At 47.9% G+C, this 26718-nt stretch overlaps 4 protein-coding genes and 1 non-coding gene across 5 annotated transcripts; 2 read left to right on the forward strand and 3 right to left on the reverse strand.

Annotated features, from left to right (window-relative positions):
* The first annotated feature begins 3079 nt into the window (after positions 1-3079).
* On the forward strand, positions 3080-3150 carry HRG_12122. The gene has a single exon. It is a non-coding gene; the product is annotated as a tRNA-Lys (tRNA).
* A 13118-nt stretch (positions 3151-16268) lies between these two features.
* HRG_09475 (uncharacterized protein) lies at positions 16269-17026 on the reverse strand (the record flags this gene model as incomplete). The annotated part of the gene is made up of 3 exons (XM_044867946.1): positions 16269-16416; positions 16487-16511; positions 16582-17026. 3 exons carry the CDS (start codon positions 17024-17026, stop codon positions 16269-16271), a joined length of 618 nt encoding a protein of 205 aa, XP_044717206.1.
* Positions 17027-18044: 1018 nt separating this feature from the next.
* On the forward strand, positions 18045-19355 carry HRG_09476 (UDP-glucoronosyl and UDP-glucosyl transferase domain-containing protein; the record flags this gene model as incomplete). Its single annotated transcript, XM_044867947.1, has 1 exon — positions 18045-19355. The coding sequence occupies one exon, from the start codon at positions 18045-18047 to the stop codon at positions 19353-19355; it is 1311 nt and encodes a 436-aa protein (XP_044717207.1).
* A 164-nt stretch (positions 19356-19519) lies between these two features.
* On the reverse strand, positions 19520-21572 carry HRG_09477 (ABC transporter transmembrane domain-containing protein; the record flags this gene model as incomplete). The annotated part of the gene is made up of 2 exons (XM_044867948.1): positions 19520-19584; positions 19649-21572. 2 exons carry the CDS (start codon positions 21570-21572, stop codon positions 19520-19522), a joined length of 1989 nt encoding a protein of 662 aa, XP_044717208.1.
* Positions 21573-22247: 675 nt separating this feature from the next.
* HRG_09478 (cytochrome p450 domain-containing protein) lies at positions 22248-24056 on the reverse strand (the record flags this gene model as incomplete). Its single annotated transcript, XM_044867949.1, has 2 exons — positions 22248-22483; positions 22538-24056. The coding sequence occupies 2 exons, from the start codon at positions 24054-24056 to the stop codon at positions 22248-22250; spliced, it is 1755 nt and encodes a 584-aa protein (XP_044717209.1).
* Between the last annotated feature and the right edge of the window lie 2662 nt (positions 24057-26718).

Genomic DNA, 26718 nt, shown 5'->3' on the forward strand with positions numbered 1-26718 from the left:
AGTAAGGAGTATTATAAGGTTATATTACCTATACTTAAAAGCTCTAAGCGCGCGCTATATAATAGTATAAGCCGCTATAGCTAAGGGAGAAATAATAGTATATAGTACGCGCTATTACTATTTATTCTCTTAGAAGTCTAAGGATAGGTTAACTAGCTAATAAGTATTAATAAGCCGCCCGCGGTAAATAGTAATCTAATACTATATTTTAATACTTATATTTATTTTTATTTTAGGAACTTAATTTCCTTATCCTTTTACGCTCCCCTTTTTATACTAAACCGCGCCCCTCTTATACTTATATTTAAGGTTCCTACTATCTAAGGCTATAAGTATTATAGTAAGGACTTAGTATTTCGCTAGTATTTCTTTAACTAAATCTACCGCTAACTACTACGCCTAAGCTTTAAGGGATTCTAATAAGTAGTTTAATTATATAGGAATAAGGTAGAGCTTCTTTAAAACCTTAAGTTTAATATAGCTACTTTTACTAAGTAGAAATAAGATATTTATAGTATATATACTAACTACCGCGACCTCTTTACTAAAGAAGGATATAATCTTAATATAGCCCTAATAGAAAACGGTATATATAACGCCCCTTTATTTCTTCCTTTATTTAAAGCCTATAACCTATATAACTATAACTAGCTATACTTCTTTATACTTTATAGCGCCGCTACCTATCGTAATACTACTATAACTCCTATAACTACCTAAACTAATAGGAATATAACGTTAACTATCTAACTATAGTAAGTTAGCGCTTCTTATTACTACGATCTTAATACTCCTTTATATATTTACTTCGATAATTATACCCTATCGCTATTAAGCTTTAGTAATTTATTTAGCGACTTACTATTATTAGTTTTAGGTATTATAGGAAAAACCCTTAGTACCCCCTATAACGCCTATAGGTAGTTCGCCCTATCTTTTAATAAGGATAAGCTTCTCCCTTTATCGCTATATAACCTAGATAGGGCTATCTTCCTTAATAAAACTAAGATAATAACTAGCGCCCTTAAAACCGCGTAGATCGCTATTATCTTAGCTAACGTCGTTAATAAGCTCCTATCTAGATAGGTTGCCTTTATAAACGCTAAGATACTTAAGATTATTATTACTATTACTAGCGTAAAGTACCTCCTTACCTATCTAAAGATATTTAAGGCCGCCGCTATAAAGGAGCGTAAGGCTATTAGTATACTAAGAACCTATAAGTTTAAGGAGAGCCTTAAGCGTACCTTAGCTAAACTTAAAGGATCTAGTATAGTAGACCTTACCTTTAACGAGCTATTAAGGAACCTATTTACTAAACGCTTACTTACCGCTACTATAGCTCCGCCCTTTACTTTCTTTAAACGGGCTAACCTATTTACTAAGAAATAAGCCCTAATACTAATCTAATAAAAGCTTAACCTCTTCTAAGTTCTAAGCTATAGAAAACCTAGACTATTCCTTATTATACCTTTTATAGTATACTATAATAACCTAGCTAATATAAATAGCTATATAAGTATTATTTACTTTAGGCTAAAAGCGCTAGTTTATAGAGCCTTAAACGCGGCCGTAATTTAAGTAAATCTATTCGCTGCTATTTATAAGGAGGCCGACGCTAACCTCTTACTTAGCTAGTACGCCGCCCTCGTTAAAGTGCCCGCTAGCTTTATTTATTAGTTCGCTTTCGCCGCCTACCTCTTAGATAACTCGCTTAAGCTCGCCGCGGTATACTAAAGAGCGGCCTATAGCCCCCTTTATATACTAGTAGCGGCCCGCCCTTATACGGCTAATATAATAGCTTACTTTAACTTATTAAACTAAAAGTTTACCGATATATACTTAGGTAGGTTCTAGAACCTAGGCCTAACTATATAGGTATTAGTAGTAGTAATCTATAACTAAGTTCTAGCCTCTTATAATAGACTAGCTATAATACTCTTAATAGAACCGGCCTTAAATAACGCTTATAGCGTGCCTATTTATAGAGCCTCTAATATATAGGATACCCTAGACGACGTACTAGTAGGCCCTAAGGATCTAATAAAGGAAGAAGCTAAGGAGGAGATTCCCCGCCTTACCTTTACCCCTATAGCGTAAGACGGTCGGTTACTAGTTTAGCCTTATTATATCCTTAGTCTTATTTATTTTTTTCTACTAGCTTAGCTATAGAGCGCCCTTAGTTATAATTAGTTTTTCCTAGCTTAGCTATACTATGCCCTTAGCCCTACTTATTTATTACCTTAGCTTAGCTACTTAGCGCCCTTAGTTTTAGTAGTATTTTACTTTTAGATTAGCTACCTTACGCCCTTAGTATTAGTTATACTAGGTTACGTCCTAGATAAAATATAAGTTATTCTTTATACTAACCTTAGAAATCTATATAACTTTACTACGATTCCCTATTAGCGCGACTCTTACTTAAATACTATAAGAGACTAATAAGGACGTTAGTTAATTCTTTCGCCTTAGGTATTTATTATAAGATACCCTATAATCGATAATCTAAGTACTTATAACGATATTAGCTTCCTTTAAGGAAGTTACCCTTAACTCCTTAAGGCTCCTTATAAAAGAAGGAACTTAGAAGCTACTAAGTAAACTCTAGGAAATTACCTAGAAATCCTAGAAATAATAACTAAGCGGATTATATAGATATTTTATAGAGATTTCCCTTAAGGATATATTATATAGGGAATATACTATGATTTCCTAAGTAATAATAGCTCCTTAAGGATTATATTAATATTTCCTTAATAAGTTACTATAAGAATATAATAGGGAAATTATAAAGAAATAGCTATACTTACCTAAGGAAAATACTAGGAAATACCGTTAATACGCTATACTACTATCTATTAAGGGCTAGCGTATACTTAGTATAGTAGTATAGGGCCGAATAATTATTTATCTAAAGCTAAGGAGAAAGGAGGAAAACTCTATCTTAGTCGCGATAGTTATCTATCTTCTTTAGTCCCTAGCTCGTCCTATTACTTAATAATTTATAAAATAACTACTTATAATATATCTACCCTAAATTAAAATATTCCTTATTTATATTATAGATAGGATATTTTAAGTCTTATTAGCTTAATAGTAAAGTATAATACTTTTAATATTACGATCTTAGTTTAATTCTAAGATAAGGCTAGCGTTCCTTATACTAGTAAAGTATAGCTAGGAATACTACTTTACTTTAGTACTTATTCCCTAGTATTTATATTACGAAGTAAGGCTACGCTATTAATAATAAATAGTCTATTAATTATATATTTAAGTGCTATTTAGCCTAAGTTTAGGTCGAGCTTTACTTATATATAGGTCTACTTTAGCCCGACTTCGGTATAGTCGCTATAATATAACCTTAGCCTTCTACGGGCGTAGCCTATAATACTACCCTTGCTCTCCCCCTCTTATCGGTAGTACTCCTATTCCTCTCCTACCGCCTTTCCGTTATCGCTATCCCTTTTTTCTCGGCGCGCGCGGTTGCTTCCTTCCGCCTTACGCTCGCCCTATCCCTTTATACCCCGCCCTTTTATACGCCCGTTCTACCCTCTCCTTCCCTCCTCTATATATATACCCCTATACCTTACTAACTATACGCGTGCCCCGCCGCGTATAAATACCCCTTTTTTATCCCCTCTCCCTCTTCTTTTTTTTTTCCTTCTTTAAGCTTTACTCCCTCCGCGCGCGCGCCCCTACTTTACCTAACTTCTATCGCCGCGCCGCGCTATATTATAACTACTATAGGCCCTCGTATGCCCGCCGGCTTCTCTACTCCGCGTAGCGGTACCTTACTTCCTAGCACGCTAGGCGACTATACTTTACCGCCTTTACGCTAGTTAACGCGTCTGCCTACGTCTCTTAGTAAGTATAGCGCGACCTATAGTACTACTATACGGCGGCTACCTTATCTCGCTTATATAGGCCGAATAATATCGCTAAGCGTCGAGACGTAGTATAGTGCCTACTAAAATTAAGCGTCGCCGCGTACTCGTAACTACTTCGCTTATACCTATACTAGATTATACTACCTTCCTATCTATTACTCTCCCTTAACTTTATTTAATAGGACGCTAATACGATAGTAGTATATTAGGGATATAATCGCTACTACTAACGCCCTCTAGGACTATATATCTTAAAGGACGTTCGATAACTACTAAAGCGACCTTTATATATATACTCTATTCCCCCTTTAACCTTATCCTACTATTTATTTCTAACTATTATTTTAGTATACTAAGCTTACCCGCGCCGCTATATCTACGCGCTAGGCCTAAACGTACCTTAATATCTTAGAGTAATTAAGCGGTAGTTAAGGGGCGTCTATAGTTAGTTAAAATTAAGTCGGTATCCTTAGTATATCCTACTATATCTATATCTTATCTTATTATATCTTACCCTTATCCTTATCCTTATTTATCCTTTATCGCTATCCGTCCTATATCTATCCCCTATCTATCCTCTATTATTTCCCTTTAGTACTATAGTTCTTCTTTATCCTTTCCTTATTCTTTAACGAGCGTTTCTTATCTCCTACCTCCTTTTCTTTTTCCCCTTTTTATTCTTTATTTCCCCTTCCTTATCCTCCGCCCTCCTCTTTATCCCTTTTTCTTACCCCTCCTTTATTATTCTCCCTTACGTTTCCTTACTATCTCTCGAATCCCTTTAGGGCTTACGTTTCTTAGAAGTTATCTAGCGGGTACTATAATAGGTTTATATACCCTTACTATTTTACGAGTACCTATTACTATCTGCCCCTCCCCTTTTACTTCTACCGCGCTTACTAAATCTCTTCGACGATATATTTAGGCTTATTATCCTCCTTAATTACTAATAGCGGTTAGTAGTCGTTAACTACCTATCTAGGTAATAGGTTCTCTACCGCTTAGTAAAGGAATTCTATATAGAGCCTTTTATATACCCTCCCTAGTATATTAAGCTCTACTATATATAGGCTTACTACCTTTATTATAGTATACTTTTAGTATAGCTAGTCGAGCTTCTTATATAGCCGGTTAGTTATATATTTAGCTATATCTACCTATACCTTATCGCCTACCTTAAACCTCTCTACTAAGGCTCTCCTTTAGTTCGCCGTTTCTTCTTATCTTACCTACGCCGCGATAATAGCGGTTTATAGGAAGTCGGTTATCTCTTTTATCCTTTAAGCGAGCTCCCTCGCCCCCCTTACTTTTAGCGCTAGCGGCCCCTCCTCCCTCGCTATTTAAACCGGCTCGATATTATATCTATACGTCGTAAAGAACGGGCTTATACCTATTATTAACGCTACGCGGTTATTTAGTATGGCTTATACGTATAGTAGCTATGCTCCTTAGTCGTCCTAGCTATAGTAGATATATGCCTAAAGGTACGCTTATACTTCTTAGTTCGCGCGCTCGGTCGACCTATCCGTCTATAGGTAGTATACTAAACTTAACTTCCTCTATACTCTTATTTATCTATAGAACTCCCTCTAAAAGCTTCTTATTTAGTTTATCCCTTTATTTAATATAATCGACCTTAGTATCTTATAAAAGTAAAAGTAAGCTTAAAGGAATCTTATTATATATACTACTACCCCTATCGTTAGTATCGCTTTAAGTATTACTGCCTTTATTAGCCGGTCTATAATTACCTAAAGGTACCTCGCGCCTTTTATCTTAGTTAGCGGTAGTTTAACTATAAAGTCTATCGATAAGTATATAAATAGTTAAGATAGCGGTAGTAGGGGCTTTAAGAGTCCCTTTCGGAGTTACCTCTATATATACCTCCTCTTATATAGTCTATAGTTCGCGATAAGCCGCCTTACCGTCGCCGACTAGCTAGGCTAGAAGAATTCTTAGGCTAGTATCGCTAGGGTCCCCTCTCTCCCTAGGTATCCTACCGCTATTAAGTTATATATCTATTAAGCTATCTATACTTAAAGTATATCTTATTCCTTACCCCCCTCTCCTTTATTATACTTTAGTTTTCCCTAGTACTTATAGCCTCTCTTAAAAGCGTAACTATCTCTTAACGTCGATTATATATTTACTTAGCTATACCTTTAGCTATTATTTCGGTATTAGCAATCTCTCCCCTTTATATACTACTTAAAATACCGCTTAGTATTCCTTATCTTTCCTTAGCGCCTTTATCTATTTCTTTTATAGCTCTTAGTTATTAAATACTAGTATAAGGTTAGCCTATTCCTAGGGTATATTTCGGCCTAAGTTTAGGTCGAGTTTTAGTTAGTTATCGCCCCTCTTCGCCTCCTCCTTAGGTCGTTTAACGGGCCCCCTCGCTCCGCCGATATACGCTATCGCGCTTACCCCTCCTCTACCTACCTATAGCGCCGCTACTACCGCCCTATCTCGGGCTAAGCGTCCCGGTAAGTTAGCGTATCGGCCCTTAGCGGGGACTAAGCGGCCCCGTAGGTATATAGTCTCCGGAATTATCTAAACTACCCGCCCTATTTCCCTTTTATTTATTTCGCCTACTAGCCAATCTTACTCTTAGCGGGATAGCGTATCGGGCACCGCTACTAGCCTCCCTAGCTAAAACTTTAGTATAAAGTTATAGGATATAAGCTCTATCGCTTATTAGCTTTATCTCTTATTTAACTTCTTTTTTATTATAAAGTACCTTAGGTTATTATAGTCGGTTAGTACTATAAAGGTAGGTATATTCTAGAGTTCTACTCCTTAAAAGTCTAAGCACTATATAATTATAAGTATCTCCTTATCGTAGATTAAGTAGTTATACTCTACTAGGTTTAGTCTCTTTAAGAAGAATCCTACTAGGTATTATATACCGTCTAGCCCTATTTACGTTAGCGCCCCTCCTATCGCGTATCTAGAATAGTCCGCCTCTAGGTATATTTCTCTCTCTAAGTTATAGAGTTATAGTACTAGGGCGTTATAAAAGGCGTTCTAGATAAACTTAAACGCTACTTAGTACTTATTTATTTACTTAAAGATCGCGCCTTTCTTATAAAGGCCGTCTAAGTATACCGATGCCTCTACGTAGAGTAGTATAAAAGCCTAGTAGTAGTTCGCAAAGCTAAGGAAGCTCTAGACTCCTCTTACGTTCTAGGGTACCTACTATATCTATATTACCTAGATCTTCTCTAAGTTATATTAAACCTTACCCCCTACTTATATAATAAAGCCTAGGTACTTAACCTTATTTATTATAAAGTTATACTTCCTTAGGTTTAATATTAAGCCTGCTTTTTATAGCTTTTAAAGTACCCTTACTACCTTCTCTTAGTAGTCCTATAAAGACCCTAATAAGTAGATTAAGATATTATTTATATACGCTATAACGAACTTATATAGGTACTCCCTTAGTACCTTTTTAATATATTATTAAAAGGTAGCCGGCGTCCCTATTAAGCTAAATAAGTATACCTATTACTTAAATAATCTAAACCTTATTTAAAAGGCTATCTTAAACTTATAGCCCTTTATTATCTAGATCTTATAGAACGCCGCTATAACGTTAAGCTTTATAAACTACTTTACCTTTATAAGTATCTATAGTATCTCTATAATTAAGGGTAGCGCGTACCTATCCCTTTTTATAATTGCGTTTAGGGCCTAGTAGTTATAGTAAAATCGTAAGCGACCGTCTAACTTTTAGGTAAAGAGTACTAAGGCCGCGGCTAAGGAGCTACTTAGGCGGATTAGGTTTACCTCTATTAGCTCGCTTAGGGTCTTCCTTAGTACTAAGAGTTCCTCCCTTAATATATCGTAGAGGGGTTCCTATAGTAAGGGGGGCTCTACCCTATCTTTATCTAGTATTAAGTTAATCTTATAGTCTACCCCTAGCCTATATAGGGGCATCTCTAAAGCCTTTTTTAGTACGAAGAGGTCTAGGTATATATCTAGCGCTTACTTTAAGATATAGTTTACTAGGTCTACCGCTATCTTTAGCTAGAGTGCTCTTTTTATATCCTTTATCGTAATCGCTTAGATATCGACTATCCTCTACCTTCCCTTATTATCCCTTACTACCCTCTCCCTTTAATATTCCGCTATAAATACTACCGCGCTAATAATCTTTACCCCTTAGATCTATTTTACCCTTCTTACTACTTCCGATCCTTATAGGCTAATCTAGATCTTAGCCTTACTATACTAAATCCGATCCCCCGCTATATCGTATATTACTTAGTTCTTCTTTATCTATAGCCTTCCTAGGAATACGTCGTAGCTTAGCCTAGGGACTATATATATAAAGGTCTACTCTATATAGCCGTTAATATTTATCTTAAATACTACGATTCTTTTTATCTATAGGGCTAGAGTATCTTTTAAGAATAGCCTTAGTTATCTTCTCCTCTTATTAGTAAGAGGTATTTATAGCTTCTTTACTACCCTCTCGCTTACTATAATATAGTAATTATAGCTAGTATTTATAAGCGCGTTAAGTCCCTTCTTTCTATTAATACTTACCCTTAGCGTTACTAGGCTTAGCGTAAGATAGTCCCTTATTAACTTCTAAGCTTCTTACTATTTCTCTTTTACCCTTAGCGCCTAACTTTACGCTAAGGTTCCCCTTTTTCCGAGTCGTTATTATCCTCGGCGTCCCTCTCTTCCTTTATTACGCCCGCCCTCTAAGGTTCCTATCTCCTCTTCTTATAATAGAGCGCGATATATCCTCTAACTCTATAGTTAAAGTACGTCTAGTTCTCTAGCTAGCTCTACCCCTCCCTTTATCTATTTAAGGCGTTAATACCGGTTATTAAGGTATCCTTATCTTTATCCTTCCTTTCTTAGGGGTATATATCTATTAGTCTTCTTTAGTTTAAGGGGGGTTATCTTATTTACTAGACCCTTTTTAGCTTAGCCGCTATTTACGCTACCCGATTAATATAGGCGGCGAAGCTTAATATAAGGAGGTCGACTATAGCTAACGCCTCGCGGAGCTAGATTCTTAGAGCCCCCTCTAGGAAGACGATCTAAACGTCGTATAGCTAGGACCCGCCCCCGGCCTTAAAGAGTCTCTACTTAAACTTTAGGAGGAACGCTATAAACGTCTAACTTTCCCCTTATTTTATTATCTAGATCGCTGCCGCCGCGTATAACTAGATATCTATATTAAGGTAGATTAAGTCGAGGTACTTTAAGAATTCCTTTTAATTATAGCCCCTCTTCGCCCCTATTCTATAGTATATAGCGACCGTTTATTATAGCCTAGCGTCTAGGTAGTTATAGATAAGGTAGAAGATTTCCCTTAAGCTTAAGAAGAATTCTTTATCGATCTCGTACTTCTCTTATATATATTATACCTATAGGGTATAGTACCGTCGTTATCCGTCGAATTTTCCTAGGCTTAGGAGAGGTTTCCTATAGCTATTCTTCCTTACTACCTACCCCTTAGTCGTAGGCGTCGCTGCCCCCCCCGTCGCCCCTAAGGGCGGCATTAAACTACCTACTCCGCCCCTAGCCCCCTCTTATATACCTATCTATATCGGTTTATCTATCCTTTAATATATCCTCTTAATCTAGCCGATTAGTTCCTATATCTATAGTTAGCTTTATATTACTTAATGCCTTATCTCTACCTCTCTTACCTATAGTAAGAGTATCGCTTACTTTATCGTTAGCTAAGCGTCTAGCCCTCCCGTTACTACTCCCTACCGTCCTTAGGCCTATTCTCCCTCCTCTAAGTTATCGGGATATCTATATTATATCCTTTTAGTCCGATCTCTCTCTGGGCTTTATAGCCTTATCTAAAAGGAGCTTTAGATATATTAGGGGCCGGCGTATACTTAGTATAGTAGTATAAGGCCGAATAATTATTTATCTAAAGCTAAGGAGAAAGGAGGAAAACTCTATCTTAGTCGCGATAGTTATCCGTCTTCCTTAGTCCCTAGCTCGTCCTATATTCGGGTGCTATTTAGCCTAAGTTCGGGTCGAGCTCTGCCCGTGCGTAGGTCTACTTCGGCCTAACTTCGGTACGGTCGCTATAGTATAACCTTAGCCTTCTACGGGCGTAGCCTATAATACTATTATATAATTATAAGGTTAAGATATTACTTAGTTAAAGCCCTAAGTAAGGTCTTACGCTCGCTATAGTATATATAGAAGATAGAGAACCTGCTAGATCTTAAGCGGGTAGAGAAGAATATAAATAGTTATTACTACTCTTACTTTAACTTATAAGACCGGTAGCTAGTCTATATTTAATACGCGTAATAACGTATAGTAGCTAGTTTATATAATACGTTTAATTACGTATAGTAGCTAGTCCGTTTAATTACCTATTAAACTTATACCGGATCTAGGTAGATAGTAAGGTTAACGTACTAGCCCTATACTAAGGGACTAGTATATAATATTAGTATAATTAAAGGTAAATCTCTTAATTCTACTTATATTAACGGCGCCTCTATTAGTAGGATTAAGGAATAGTTCTAATTACTTAAGCTACTAGCTATATAGGTAATCCTACTAGAATTACGCTTTAATATAGACGAAATAGGTATCCTTAAGGGCCTTAGGTATAATAGGCTAGTACTAAGGAACTTAGAGAAGAAGGAGGCTATTAAAAAGTAGCTTAGATCGCGTTATTAAACTATAATTATTAAATACGTCTCTATAATAAGCTAGGCCTTAACCCCCCTTATAATCTTTAAGGGCTAGGACCTTTAATAGTAATAGTTCCTTAACGAACTCGATTTTTTAAAGGATTAGGACTTCGTTACTTCCCTAAAAGGCTAGATAAGCGATTCTATCGCTATTTAATAGCTTAAGTAGGTATTTATCCCTTAAATAAGGCGCTACTTATAGGGGAACGTTCTCCTTATTATTAATAGCTATAAGAGCTATTAAACCGACGATTTTATATATAAATGCTTTAAGAATCGTATTTATCTTCTTTTTTTATTAGTATACTCCTCCTACGTCCTCTAACCTCTTAATATCTTAGTTTTCTCGCCGATTAAGGCTACCTACTAACGTTAACTTAAAAAAATCGTATCTTTCGACGATATAGCGCTAATTAGTAAGGCTACCTTCCTCTAAGTATATTATTAAGCCCGGTAGGCTAGTCTAACCGAAAAGAATATTAAGGGCGGGTAGTATAGGTTAGGACTATAGCTAGTTAATATAGCAAAGCCCTTACTAAGCCGGTTTATCTTACTATAGCCGTTAACGCTATTAACGCCGTTAAAAAGAAAGAATTCTAGTACCCTAGCTATTTATAATGCCCTTAAAACGCCTAAACGATTATAAGAAGTCCGTCGCCTTATTATAGGGCTAGAAAACTACGGTTAAGTTAACCGTACGATCCGACTACTCTTTAGTAAGGTTAGCCGTAGCCTTAATAAGCAAAATTAGTAGCTTATAGCCTCCTAGCTTCGAATATAATAGCTAGAGTATTAATTATATTGTCTATAGCCTTAAAAATAAAAAAGGTCCCTTAGGACCCTAATAGGCGGTTCGTATAGATTAAATAAGTTATAAAGACAAAGAAATAGCTCGAGCGCACGCTTAAGCTAGCTGCCGCTGCTATAGCTAATTAGAACGTAGGATTTAAAGCTCTTTATAATAGCTAGTAGCTAGAGTAGCTAGAAACACTAAATTTAATTATCGTAATATTAAAATACGGCTTTAATTATATTTAGAATATGCCTACCTTAGTACTACGAAGGGTACCGGAAGTAAGGGGTGCCGGAAGCTAGGTATACTAACTTAGCGGTTGCCTAGTAGGTAATAGTAGGCGACCGATATAATATAATATAATTTATTCCTCCTAGAGGGACTAACCCTAGAGGGCCGCGATACTAAGCTATTTATAGATCCTTTACTTTCGACTATAATACCTAGAAGCCCTATATTTTACTCCTATCTATATATTTTAGCCTTTAATTTCGCCGTTAATAAGCCTACTTAAAGGCCTATTTCTCTAAGTATTTAATATCTTATTCTTAGTAGCTAAAGCCCGGGCTATTAATAAGAGGCTATATAGTGCTAGTACTATATACTTTAGTTTACTAGTACTATTATTATTAGTCTATATTTAGTCTCTTAGTTACTATCGCGAATTTAATCGTAGCGCGTACTACTAGTAGGTTCGGCTTCTATTTATTACTACCGGATATCGACTTCCCTCTTAAGAAGAAAGATAGATTTCCTATCTTAGTTTAATTATATTTTATTATACTTTCTCTTTTAAAGATCTATACCTTATATCGAAAGAGGAAGTGCTTTACTATCTCGATTACTTAACTATAGCTATATAGGTCGCTTTCTACCGCCTATATTCTATAAAGGTAACTATTAAGTCTCGATTTACCTATACGAAGTTACGTAAGTACTCTCGCTTCTTTCCTACTAAGTAAGTTATAGATCGTTCGCATATATCTACCTAGTAACGCCGTGTTAATTCTTTTCGAGTATCTTCCTACTCTTATAGGAATTTCTAGTCTTTGCTATTATAGTCTAGAGAGCAATCGAGCGGGCTTAAAATAGCGAGTTCTCCTAGATACGCCCCTCGCGTGTCGCTTTCCGCGCTGCTGCCTTTGCTTTTGCCCCTAACGTAAACCCTTTAGCTCCTACCGGGGCCTATATTATACGAATCGAAATACCCCGTTGCCGGAAGAGCTTAATATGCTTATAGATTTCTTAGATAATATATTGGCCCGACTACTAGCGCGGTTGGCCAATCGCCTATATAGCCGATCTATTGCTTATAATAAAGACTAGCTCTCTTTGCTCGAGTCGCGCTGGCATATATCGCAGAGCCGTGGCAATCGCCTCTAGCTCCGCAATATATAGGTTTTGATCCCTTCTATCCTCTCCGGAACTGCTAGGACCACACTCAAGCTGCGCATGGTGTCTAGAGCTGGGCTGTGGGCCGTTGGACCATATGCCCCTATAAATCAAACTTAGGTATTCGGGGGCATGGGGAGTAAGTGACCTCCGGTCACATCAATCCTCGCCACCTGCTCGTACCTTTAGCTCCCTCCAGTCGTCATTCTCGCCTCCGGCTCAGACAATGCTCCTTCCAGTCGCGGCCCAATGGTGTATTGTCAATAGTATGTTTGCATGGCGTGGTGACTTCGGTTTCTGGTTGGTATGTTCTATAGTGTCGTTCCCGTGGTTGGCTCCCTCGCTTAGTCAGGAGTGCTTCTCTTCTTCGGCGTTCTTGTAAACGTGCTGCTCGGTGTATAGTGATTGCAGCGTGTTCCTTCACAGTCGAACCTTCGGCTCACCTGCACCTCCTTCGGAGGTAATTTCCATAGTTATAGAGGAGTTCTCCGGAGGTGATCGATAATATGGATTACTTGCAACGAGTGCTCTTATAAACGGTGTAGGGTATCCTATATTAAGTGGCGTTCTTATAACCGCTTTACGTATCTATTGTTTTATTTACTCTCTTATCGACGTAGAGTGACAATAAGCAGAATAGCGTCCAATCATACGTGCATTTATTTAGGTAAGAGGCATATCCTTATTCTTATTCTACAGCGGAGTGACGTAGTTATAACCATCTTGCCTACTCTACCCTATCCCTTATGAATAAGGGTTACTCTATCCTTGTAGAGCTTTATCTGGGAGTGGAGATATATCTATATAGGGAAATGAGGGCATCGTGAAATTGCGTAATTGTGTTTAGGAGGGTATAGAGTCTAACTGGGGGTCTCCGTGTAAAAAAAAGAGTCACCTTGTCCCTCCGGTAGTGTGAAAGCTAATACGGCCGAGTCTTAGCAAAGTCCTTTTGGGCAACAGGGAGAGAAAAGCTTCACGGCGATGCGATAGGCAATCCTTGCTCTCGTCGTTTCCGTATATAACGCACCCTCCTAGGGTAAAGGGACTGCCTCCCTTGCTTAGCGCCGAAGAAGGGTTCCTTTATAAGAAGACGGATAGAAAACCCACGAGGGCCAAGGGCCTAGACCCCGCTCGTAGCGGATATATATGCACCCTCTGGAGCAGTCAACGTGACTAAGAAACTCGACCAGCAAGGGCACCAGCATGCGTAGATATTTCCCTAGACGAGGGTACTTGACGTAATCGTCATCCATCAAACCCCTATTTAATATATCCTCTATCCAGCGTCGACAGCGGTCGAAGAAGTCGGCGGCCAGGTAGTGCCTCGCGCCCGTGGGTCCCTCCTAGATCATGGTCTAAACCCTGCTCCCCTCCAGAGAAAGCGGAGAAGGAGAAGACTCGTGTGATGGTCCCGCCATCCATGTCGGACTCCCGTCTACATTCCCGTGTTAAGATAAAGATGCAATGCTCGACAAGAGCAAGCCACTCGCGCGTACGCCTGGTGCACCTCCGCAAGAAGAGACGACCGGATTAAGCACTCCGTTCCCGTTACGAGCTCCTTCGTGAGAAGAGCACCCAGCTGCCTAATATACTCTCGTGTGGTCATGAGATGTTTATCTTGACCAGTTGAGAAAAGTCCCCTTGCACCTTTTGTGAAGGTGTATAACCGTGTCTCGCGACAACTGGAATTAGGCAAAGTCTGCGTGCGCCTACTCCGTGTGTTTTGACAAGCAAATAGAAAAGAGGAAGAGGAAGCGGAAGAGGAAGAGAACCGGCCAGGTTCCGATGTGTGTAGAGAGGGGCACCCCCCCTCTACGCATAAACCTCTCCGTTGCTGTGCTCCCCACTAGTGTCCGGTTCTCCAGCCCGTCTATCTGCATGGACGTGTATGGAAACTGGCGGTAACTGTCAAGCTGGTAAAATACCCCTACACCATGCAAAACGAGGGCACCCCCAATAGAGGTGTTACTAACGCGTATTATAGGCCCTTTTCTTGTCCTGACAGTAATCTATACGTGTGACGCGGCATTCTCCCTCCGGGGAGTACCTTCCTAGCACTCAGCCTCTTCCTTTCAGTGCGAGACTGCTGGTACATGACTTCTGCCCTTCCGGACATTCTGTTCCTATGGCTGGGCTGTGGGCCGTTGGACCATGTGCCCCCTATAAACCGGGGAACCTAGAACCACGCACCAGTGTGGCTCCTCCCCAGTCACTAGCCATTCGAGAGCAATGAAGAGTGGTATCGTAGAGTCAAAGGATAGGAGGGAGTATTGAGTATGGCTAGGTAGTAAACCGGGAGAGAATAAAGGGAATAAGAGGGAAGCGAGTAGGTATATACGACGTATATAGACTTATCACTAAATAGCGGATAATAATACAAGGCCCTAAAAGGTCCTTATATTGATATTATTTAGAGCGCTATAGTACTCAAGATCACTTAGACTTACATTCTTACTTTTATTAAATGGAAGAGGCTGTTGGTGATGGAGAGCACAGCGCCGTTACATTCTACCTGACGCTGGTCCGGCGCGTCGCCCCAGCAGTACGAGATGGCCTCGAAGTAGACGGTAGCATCGAGCGCTGATGTGATGATGGAAAGGGTGACTGGGATTGGATCCATTGCCTGCGGATAGTGCGTGGGGCGGCAATAGCGGCGTATTGGTAGGTCGAGGCCATGTTGATGATTCTTGAATAGAGAAGTCGAGAGGAGGGCGGATTACGAAGAGAGTTTCGGATAGGTACATGTCAAGATTCGGAGCGCCCTACATGTCACCTGATTGCCAGCAGCTGCCAGGCAGGAAACACTATTGATTATACCCTCACTGGCCCCTTCCTTAGCCTAACCAAGTGATGTAGAGTCAGCCTCCTACAGGCCACCTCTTTGTGCGGCGATACAAGGTCAAGCGAAGTCTAGGCGTCGAGGGCGAAGAGATTCAAAACTGCAACCACACTGTCAAAGGGGACGATCCAGGCTGCAGGTCATCTCGCGTTCATGCGAGTCCTCAAAGCAGGCCTTTTTGTGGCACTGCATCAGCCTGCAGCTGCACTGGATGTTACGAAGTGCTGGGTTATAGGCAATGGACGACGGCCGTTGGTACATAAAAGCACGCATTATACCAACCTGACCCCAGTCGTTGGCGTGACTCTGGAAACTAAACGCCGTCTTTCGATTACATGTACCGCGAGCAACGGACTGTGCATTGCGGGCGATATGAAGTTGCCTGAAAGGAGGGGCCGGAGGCTGTGTTTCGAGGCGCAAGGAAGAGTTGGCCGCCGATCATATGCCTTCAGCTTTAATTTCTCGAAGGGGGCCATTTCACTTCTTTCGACCAAATCAAACACTTTTCTATATTTCTTACACCTATGAGCATGATGCAAAGCGTGCAGAGGGTCCATTCCACCACAAATTCCGCATGGTAGTGCCAGTGCCATCCATCCCTTGCCCGAGAGCACCCGCATCGTGGTTTTAAGTTTGTAATAAGGCCACCCTGTCGACCAGACTCAGTACCAAGAGGTTGGGTTGGGAGGGGCTTTCTCGAACACCCGCCAGAGGGAGAACGTACCAGAGCTCGTGCAACGAATGATGCTGCCAAAGTCGGGAGCAAGAGCCGCAAGGATCTGCCAAATGTTGACAAGAAACAGAGAACTCCTGCGTGGAAAGGAAATGAGGTGTTAGCCGGCCGATTTTTGTATCCTAATGACATGGCACTTTGACATGCTGCAAAATCGGCCACCGGCCAAATTCTTTCACTCCAGGGTGCCCACAACTCGCAGCCAAAGGCATACAAGACAAGAAAAGCGCATTGTCCGGCACGAGCGGCTTGTTCGCTGACGCCAAAATGCTCGCTCAGGGGCGTGACAACACTGGGGTAGACGTTGGTGTTGAAGTTCATGGAAACCTGAACGGCAAAGATGGACGACAGCAGCATCCACTTTTTCCAGGCCGGCCACGAATACCCCAGGGTGTCGTAACAGTCATCCTCAGTCATGATTCGCTTGCCGTCGGGGCTGCAGATGGGTTCCTTGCCGCTCGACGCCCCAACACTGCGCGGCTCGCCGGCCTCTTCATCCTCGGCCGGTCTGTCTCGAGAGAATTCTGACCGCGATTTGAGTGGGCAGGGCTTTTCGTTTCCCGAGACGGAGACTGTGCCGGACTCGGTCGAGGTTGCGGAGGCAAGGCTGCGGCTCGGCGGGAAGGCAGGCTCCTTGTCGTATAGGGGCCCGGCCCGAGGCGGTCCTGGGCTATCCATGTGGCCCATAGTTAATGTCTTGGAGTTAGTCAAGTCGTCCATGGGCCGCGGATGATGAATGAGAGTAGCCGAGCTGAGACGCGCGACTTGGGACGGATAGGCTACAGCGAGGCCCGGCACGTGGAGCCCACAACCGACAATAAAAGACTTGGTGGTCCCGCCCACTCCGAGTATAGTCACTGAGACGGGGCCGGAAGGCTCGGCGCCAGGACAGCAGATCGGGGTTGGGCTCGCAGCGGAGGACTGACATCATCAAGGATTGCCGTGGTAATACGACGGCTGTTTGGACCATGGTGAAACGTGGTGAGAGGCGGACGGGAGCAAACGGCCCGGATATCGTTGGGCTCGGTCCTGCCTGGAAGCGTAACCCGCTGTTCATGCGCCATTGCCATCGATTGACCGAGCGTGACTTAGTCAGCGGTCTCTTCACTGGCTGAAGAAGAAGCCTTTTCTGGGTAAAGTTAGGACTTGGCGCCTGATCGGCAGAATGCAGCACACCAAGCTTCTCTTCGTACTTGCTTTATAGGTGCCTGCTTAAGCCCCGTTTCGGCTCCAACCGGCCCCGCACAGTTGCGTCATGATATCGCGACTGCTAGAAGATTCGCATATCCCTGCCTGATGGACGCGCAAGTCTGCAGCGGCATGACATGAATCACGGTATAGAGCCCGTTGTCGGGTGTGCAATGCCCGGCTCCAGTCGAAACTCGGTGTCTTGCTGTCGTGCTCGAGTAAACTAAACGTCCAACATGACCAACAAGTCCATGGCTGCTATATTCCACCGGCTGTAAATCCCAACTCTATCATATAGTCGAGTTACTTCGACAATATCCTCCTCTTGCTGGGCTTCGGGAACTCGTGATGCTTAATTACTGTCTAGCTCGGTGCGCCAAACAACCGGGGTCGGTCACTCACCGCCTGTTATCGCGCGCCATCTCAACCTCCCACTCAAGTACCCGGTCTCAGCCGGCGACCACAGCCAACACCGCTGCCGCCGCCGTCGCCCAACAAAAGGGGAGGCCAAGAAGCAATGAAGTTCCTCCTCCACTCCCACTTCCCAGCCGGCCATGCCTACCCCATGCAGGCCCTGGCCCAGGCCCTCGTCGCCCGCGGCCACGCCGTCGTCTGGCTGACGAGCCCGGACAACGAGGCCCGCGTCCGCGCCGTCCCGGGGGCCCTCTTCGTCGCCGCCCGTGCCCTCGCCGACCTCGACGCCCCGCTGGCCCGCGTCCACGTCACCGGTCTCTTCACCGAGGAGCCCCGCCTTTTGCTCGACCGCCGCCTCGCCGCCCAGGTCGCCGACTATCGCGCCGTCCTCGCTGCCGGCTTTGCGCCCCATGTCCTCGTCGTCGACGTCCTGCCTCATGGCGCTCGCGCTCTGTGTGACCTCGCCGAGATTCCCGTCTACGCCACCCTCGGCGTCGTTCCCCTCTACACTTCCAACGCCTCTGCTCCTCTTCCCGCCTCCGGCCAGGCCCCTGCTTCGCATTCGCTGACCTCCTGGCTGCGTATTGCCGTCGGCGCCCTTCGCCACGCCTGGAACCAGTGGGCATTGCTGCCGCTACGTCTCAGACGTGTCATCAATCTGCAAAGAGCCGCGCTCGGCCTCGACAGCTTGCCCTACGGTGAGCCCGCCGAGTACTTCTCGTACAGCGGCCATCTGCATCTGCAGGCCTCCTCGCCAACGCTCGAGTTCAATCAACTACCCAGGCCCCGGCAGCACAACAAAAACACTGCCTTTGTAGGCCCTCTCGTCACCCGACCAAATGTCTCCTCCAATCCGCAGTTGCCGTCATGGTGGCCCCAAGTCATCTCCCACGAGCGCGTCGTGGGCATCACCCAAGGAACCTTGGCCATGGACCCCACGTCGCTCATCATTCCATCCATTCAAGCGCTCCAACATGAGCCGGGGACTCTTCTCGTCGTCGTCTCACCTCACGCAAAGGAGATTGAGTCTCGCGTTGGTAGTCCACCCAATGTGCGCTTTGCTGAGTGGCTGCCGTACCACGTCCTCTTGCCCCAACTTTGTCTCCTCATTACCAACGGCGGCTACGGCAGCATTACCCAAGCGCTCTCGCACGGTGTCCCCCTCCTGTGCGCCGGCCAGTCGGAAGACAAGCGGGATACGGCTGCCAGGGTCGTCTGGTCCGGCGTTGGGGTCGACCTCCAAACAGACAGCCCGTCTCCAGATCAGGTCAGAGCGGCAGCTCGCGAGATTTTCCATGACGATAGCTACCAGGCGAGAGCCCGGATGCTTGGGAGCGAGCTCAATGCCCTTGGTGGCGCGGATCGGGCTTGCGACTTGCTGGAAGAGTTGGTGAGAATGTCAACAGCCGATTAAATTGCGTAGCGGCGGCCAAACCATGCATCATGTGCGTGCATGTCTTCTCGTGCTCAGCGCCATCTCGGCCTGCATATTATGAGTTGATCTACAAGCGACTTGCCCCAACAACAACTCCCAATGAAGCTCGGCGTTCCCCGTCGACCACTTCGTGACAACCTGCTTCACAGCTCCCTGTCTATGTTCTCCGTCCTCTCGGTGCCGTCCTCGTTGAAAAGGATCTCCTGTGCTGCGCAAGTGGTCAGCGCATGTAAATAACGGGGTAGGAAATGCATTCGCCGATGCTGACATACCGCTCCAGAGCTCCGAGTACACCCCTGCCCGGTCGACGAGCTCGCGATGCGTGCCCATCTCCGCAACCCTGCCCTCTTTGAGAACAATGATGAGGTCCGAGTCGAAAATGGTCCGCAGCCGGTGCGCCACAAAGACGCTGGTGCGGCCCTTGTCGCGCAAGATGCCATTGATGTTCATCAGCAGCGCCTGCTCCGTGTGTGTGTCCAGGGCGCTCGTCGCCTCGTCAAAGAAGAGGAGCGGCGGGTCCTTGAGCAGCAGCCGGCTCACGGCCAGGCGCTGCTTCTCGCCCCCAGATATCATCATGCCGCGCTCTCCGACCTTTGTGCCGTAGCCGTCGGGAAACTTTTCGATGATGCCGTGGATGCGGGCTCGCTTGGCGGCGGCCACGACCTGCTCGTGCGTCGCGTCGATGCGGCCGTACCGGATGTTGTGCTCCACCGTGTCGTTGAACAGGGGCGTCTCCTGCGGCACGACGCCAATGGATCTGCGCAGGGAGTCGAGGGTGACGTCGCGGACGTCCTGGTCGTCAATCAAGATGCGCCCGCCGTGCACGTCGTAGTAGCGGAAGAGCAGCCGCAGCAACGTCGACTTGCCGCAGCCGCTGGGCCCGACCACGGCAACCTTCTTGCCGGCGGGGATGGTCAGCGACAGGTTCTGCAGGATGGACCGGTCGGGGTGGTAGCCGAACGAGACGTTGTCGAATCTAATCTCGCCGCCCTTGGTCAGGGCCAGGGGCTTCGCGCCGGGCTTGTCGACGACGCTCACGTTGACCTTTTGCAGGCTGAAGAGCGTCTCCATGTCGAGCAGGGACTGCCGCAGCTCGCGGTAGACGGAGCCGAGAAAGTTGAGCGGGACGGAGAGCTGGAAGACGAGCTGGTTGACCATGACGAGGTCGCCGACGGTGAGGGTGCCGGCAGCGACGCCGTCGGCGGCCAGGTACATCATGGCCGTCAAGGCGGTGGAGAAGATGATGTTTTGGCCGCTGTTGAGCAGGGCCAGCGACGTGGCAATCTTGATGGAGCTCTTTTCGTACTCCTTGAGCGCCCGGTCGTAGCGCGACACCTCGAACCTTTCGTTGTTGAAGTACTTGACGGCCTCGTAGTTGATGAGGGAGTCGACGGCGACAGTCGAGGCCTTGTTGTCGGCGGCGTTGGCCTGCCTGCGGAACTTTGTCCTCCAGGCCGTCGTCCAGATTGTAAAGGCCGTGTAGCCGACCATGGTGAGGGCGGTGATGGCGGCAAACTTGGCGCCGTACTGCCAGGTCAGGATGCCGCAGACCATGCTGATCTCGAGCGCCGTGGGCAGGACGTGGAAGACCATGCTCGTCAGCAGGAAGCTGATGCCCTTGGTGCCCCTGTCAATGGCCCGGGTCAGGCCGCCCGTCTGCTTGGAGAGGTGAAAGCTCAGGTCGAGGCGCAGCAGGTGGTCGAAGACGTTGCCGGCCACCTTGCGGATGGCCTTTTGGGCAACGGATGCGAAGACGGCGTTTCGCAGCTCCTGGAAGACAACGGCTCCTATTCTGGCGGCGCCATAGGCGACAATCATGCTGCCGGCAATGGCCGTGGCGGTGCCGCCGACGGCAGCAACGTCGATGTTCATGGAGTCGACGATGCTCTTGAAGTAAAAGGGCACCTGCACGTTGAGCACTTTGGACCCGACCAGCAGGGAGACGGCGAGGCCGACGCGGAACTTGGTGCCGAGGTTGTCCTTGGGCCAAAGGTAGCGCGACATTTCCTTCATGATGGCCCAGTCGGCCTTGCGCTGCTCCGTCGCCGACTTGTCAACGGCGGCAAGGGGATCGCTGTTGTTCTTGGCCGTCTTTGGGCTCGACTCGCTCGTCTTCGGGGCCGCGCTCGGCTTCACATTGTCGCTCAACTTGCGCAGCGTCTGCGAGACGGCCGACGTCCGGAGAGGCTGGCGCATTGGCGAGGATGCCAGCGCCCACGGCGAGAGCGGGCGGCTGTGGGCATTGGCGAAGCTACATGGCGGGCACAGTAGCGGCGGCCGGGAGAGCAAGCGGGATGCCATTGTCGCGCGGTTCGGTTCACTTCGGAGGCCACATTGGATGCCTTTGCTTCACTCGTCACCGTCGGACTCGGGACGATGCGAGGCTGATGGCCGGGGCGACGTTGGGCGTGGATTGGACGTGCTATCTCGGCCGGCGCCGTCGTATCGCCGAGATGGAGCCTTTCCCCTAGCGCTCTCCCGAGAGACGGCGAGTATATACGCTTGAAGCTCCCAAGATTGGTGTCGCGAGCACGTTTCCCCCTCTGCTTGCAGCTCGGGACAAGGCGAGGCCCGCGCCTGCCAATCGACGCCGTCCAATGTAATGCCTCGGGCACCGGAAAATCATCAGGTACCGCCTCCCTTGTCTCAATTATGCCACCTCCAACTACTGCTCCATTTTCCTGCAGACGGGGCAATCACAGCACATAATTAACACTCGAGACTCGAGAATAAAGGTCGTCATCGCATCCGTCTTCGAGGGCCTTGAGCGGCCCGCCTCGAAAGCAGGCAACCAGGTAAAGCAAAACTCCTCTAAAAGACATTACAGAAATGCATCACTAAGGTCATCGTCTTGTGCCCGAGAGTTAGGGCCTACGTCCTCGCCTCTTCCCCCTCCGCTTGCCGACCAGACGGCTGCTCTCGCCTCTTGATCCACACCTTGATGGGCGTCTTGGGATGCCTCGTGGCCATTGGCTTGTAAGTCTTGGGCGCCTCCCACGACTGGCCCTTGGGTGGCTGCATGTCGTAAAAAGTGATGATGATGGCCGAGTACAGGAGCATTTCGCGCAGCGCAAACGTTCTCCCCTTGCACATGGCCGGGCCGCCGCCTGAATCAGGTGTCAGCGCATGAACTCGCAGCAGAGGAAAGGAATCTCGCTTACCATATGGCCTCACGGTGCCCATGTCGGCCACGAGCGTCTTGACGCCCTTTTCGTCCTCGTGCTCTCTCAGGTGTCTCTCGTGACGCCACTCCCCGGGGTCAGGAAAGTACTCGGGGTCCATCTGGTGCATCTCCTGGGCGATGTGAGCGTACGTGCCCTTTCCCAGCAAAAACGGCTCCGCCTTGCCCCTGTCGTCCAGCGTCACGTCCTCGTTGAGCCGCCGCATGGTCCAGGTGCCCGTGTACACGCGCAGCGTCTCGATGTAGGCCGCCTTGAGCATCGGGCACTTGTGCACGAGGCCTTCGAGGTCGAGGTGCTCCAGGACCGCCGGCAGCCAGACGCCCTTGCCAAAGTCATTCTCGGGCTGCGTCACCTGGACGTAGGGCAAAATCTCCTCGCGGACCTGCTCGAGCAGGACGGGGTCTCGGTACAGCTCAAACAGCATCCACGGGATGAGCTGGTTGGCGTTGGCGTTCATGGCCCACAGCAGAGCCAGGTCGCAGCTGGCGCGGGCCTTCATGGACAGGCCGTGCCTCTGGAAGGTCTCGAGCCTGGCGCGCACCACGGCGCTCACGTTGTCCAGGTCCTGCCACTTGACGCCCGGGTCCTCGCCGCGGAGATGCTTATCCATGGCCACGTTGAACTCGTGCGTGAAGCCGAGGGTGCGTCGCTGCGCAAGCCTGGCCCGCTGCAGCCGCGGCCACGGCACCCAGGCGGGGATCCTGGCGGCCAGCAGGAGGAATGCGTCGTCAAAGATCCACAGGAGCGACCACAGGTCGGGGAAGTTGTCGACAAAGTCGGTGCCGTAGAGGGCGCAGTTGGCCGTCTTTGCGATGAAGTTGCGCGTCAGCTCCGTCAGATCGGCCTCGACAAACCCGTCGCCTTGCGGGCCCTCGACGACGTCGGCGCCGGCCATCCTCTCCCAGTCGGCCTGGTCGGCGGGGCTGGAGTTGAAGGTGACGAGGTCGGCAATGTGCTGCTTGACGTGGATGACCGTGGCGGAGACGAGCTCGCTCAGGCCGGGCTCGGACAGCAGGTGCTTGAAGTGGGACAGGGTCTCGTTGGCCATGGTGGCGTGATGGGCCTGGTCCTGCTTGCTGCAGCCAAAGATGGAGACGAGGACTCTGCTCGAGGGCGTCTCGGCAGCCGTCTTGGGCCGGTTGAGCAGCGTGGTGACCATGGAAGGGCCGTGGACAATGTGATGCAGGTTGCCGCACAGGCGCAGCGAGAAGACGCCCTCGGGGTACCGGTCGCGCAGGCGGGCGAGGAATCCGTCCGTGTTGAGGAGCATCTGGGGCGCATGGCCGAAGAAGGGGACCCAGAAGGGGACCTTGGGCGGGCTCGACTTGCACCCGGGCCCGGGGCTGGATGCCGGGGGTTGCGGGCCGGACAGGACGGCGCGGACGGCGGCGACCATGACGAGCAGGGTGACGAGGGCGGCGAGGGCGGCGGGCTGTTGGAGGTAGGTGGCGATGAAGCCGGAGCCGGCGCCGGGGGGCGGAGAAGTTTGCGACTCCATGACGCCGAAGGAGGAGAGGAGCGGCGGGAGGACGCGTTGGAGAGGAGACGGAGGTGGTGACGGCCTCCCTCGTCTCTGCGGTTCAGTCTGCTCTCTTTATCCTGTCCCTCGCTTGCTGATCTTGCGCTCGCCCCGCCCACTTGTTCTTTCCTTTCCTCCTGCCCGGACTGGATGGAGAGAGAAGAAGCAGTTGGCCGTCGAGTGGGGGGAGAAAGCAGCAGAGGTCCAACAAATGGATGCTTTTCTGGACCCTCCCTCGCCCTGCCGAAGATGGCCGTGCTGGGATGCTCCGATTCGGCCCAGCCGCTGAGCACCCTTGTCGTCGGCGCGCAGGGCGATCGGAGCCGTATTCCGCCTGGTGGGAGACGGACAAGGGGGGGAAAGGCTGCTTCTTGTGCATGCGCGAGCGTTTGCCAATGCGGGTTGACGGACGGTAGGACAGGGGTTTCGGAGTGGCTCAGCTGGGCTCTCGGTGGGGGGTCTTGGGGGTGCACGTTAGAGGGGGAGGGGCTCTCCGAAACCCCCGCCTGTTTACAATCTCCGCTACCCTAGACCCGCCCTTTTGCCCTTCATCACCGCCCAAGCTTGTCCATTCACTTTGTCTTTTTCCCAATGCTCATGCCCATGGTGGCGTGAATTGGTGGGAACTGGGAGGCTGTGTTGTTCAGGCTGCCAACAACCAACCAGACGCGCGCGCACTGTCCATTGGCTGGGCGTCGGTCCACCTGTTGTTGGTTCCATGACGGAGCCCGAAACCCCACGTTTTGTGCGCCAACTTCGGAAGCATATGCATGCGCGTCCAAGCAGCTAGCTATGTATTGCATGTCGACGACCAGCAGCCAACTAGCCAGCCTCCAAGTCTGGTTGTCCCTCCTGCTCCCACGCTCGTTGCACCAGAACAGCCATCTGGGCTTACAGCATGACTGGTGAGCCCGGATTTGAGCCCTGCATCGCGGAAGAGGCGGTGACAGGAGGCAGGGAGGCCTCGGGGCTGGCTCTGAAACGTGCTTGCTTGTAAGTTACTCCGTACGTGTATATATGTCCCGGACGTCTTCCCTAATCAAGATACTCCGCTCCGAGTCCGGCAAAAATGGAGCCGCCCCGGCACTGGAACCGGAGCCGGCCATCAAGGCACCGGCATCGATCGTTCAACAAGAAGAATCACCGCGCTCGAGACTGAAGTCACGCCAATGATCAGCCGGCCTGCTCTCAGAATGATCCATAGGTAATTGGGCAAGTCGATGTACTTTTCATGGTATATGGCTGCCCCTCAGCTGCAGCTCCTCCCCTCCCGTCTCTATACGGCGCCCCCGCTCCGGCGAGTGAGCGGGCGCGGCCCCGAAACGGGGCATTGGTGTCACACACCAACACGTTGACAGGCAACTTACAGATCAGACCTGCGGCGGCAGTCGAGCGCTGGCCTCCCCGCTCCCCGTCATGCCCAACATTGGGGTGGTCGCAAGCATGCTGAGGGGGTACGAGGAACGGCTGGGCGGTGCGCTGGCAACGAGAGCCAGCAAACAAAACAGAGGCTCGAAAGTGCAGGTTTGGTCTGTTGAGGGATCTCCTGGGCAGTCGTTCATGGATGGGCCTTGTCTGCCGTCGAGCATGGCGACGCTTCCGTCGTTGATGACCTCTCGATAAGAGCCGAACCGATGACCTGAGCCACTCGTTGCGGGCGCATGTAATCCATCAAGCAAACAAAGGGCCCAGAGGCGCAGCCATGGGCCCGCTGAATGAATCTCCTTGGAAATTTCTCCTGTATCGGCGCCGTCTGCCGACCTCTCGACGAGACGCGAGACCGAGAGGTCGGCAGACCCAGCACCCACTCCCCACGGTCGAGGACATTGATCTTCCAAACACGATGTATTGAATGGCAAGAGTCGAGAGGGGTTGAAGCTGGTTATCATAGCAATCGTTGTTAATAGCTGCCAAGGGGAGTTTAGAAGACATCCAACCCCCCACGTCCTTTCCTCTCCAGGGCTGAGGTCTCGGGCCTACTCTGAGCTTGAGAAGCTGGGCATGAGCAAGAGCACATGGTCGCTACTGTGTGCATGGCGCTCATTCCGAAGGAATCGAACCCCCTAAGCCCGTATCCGAAGGACCTGCGCCGAACCACCGCCAGGGCTCAGCGTACGGCACCTACATAAAAAGCACCAGGCCCGCCCATAAACATATGTGCGTGCTGTATCAGAAACAAGACCTACGCGTACCGCGTGAGTCGCCATTGTCCATGATTCGTCCAGCTCGAGGAGGCAATCCGCGCCTCTTGTTGCAGATTTGCAGATGCCCTGCCACTCCCCCATCTTTAATTCCATAGCAGACTTGAGGCATCCCTGCGCTCGGCCCTGGGCCGTCTCACTTGACCCACGTTCGTTTGCTCGGTGATATCCCGGCCGAGAATGCCTCTTCGGGCAACGCCAGTTCTCCGGCTTCAGAGAAAGGTAGCCAGGGAGCAACACGTGGAACTCGCAGGTGCAAGTAACGATGTCACTGCACAAGTTGGCAACGTTTAGCTGGCTCCTGCAGTCGGAATACACGGCCCTGTCACCAATGTCGTTGACATATCCGTCACACCAAGCTTCACTCGAATCATGTAAGAAGGGGGGCAAATGATTAAGCTTATTCCAAGGCAAACTGCTCGGCAGCTTCGGCGTTCTTG

The sequence above is a fragment of the Hirsutella rhossiliensis genome, assembly GCF_020360975.1.
Source record: "Hirsutella rhossiliensis strain HR02 chromosome Unknown scaffold00012, whole genome shotgun sequence".
Taxonomy (NCBI): Eukaryota; Fungi; Ascomycota; class Sordariomycetes; order Hypocreales; family Ophiocordycipitaceae; genus Hirsutella; species Hirsutella rhossiliensis.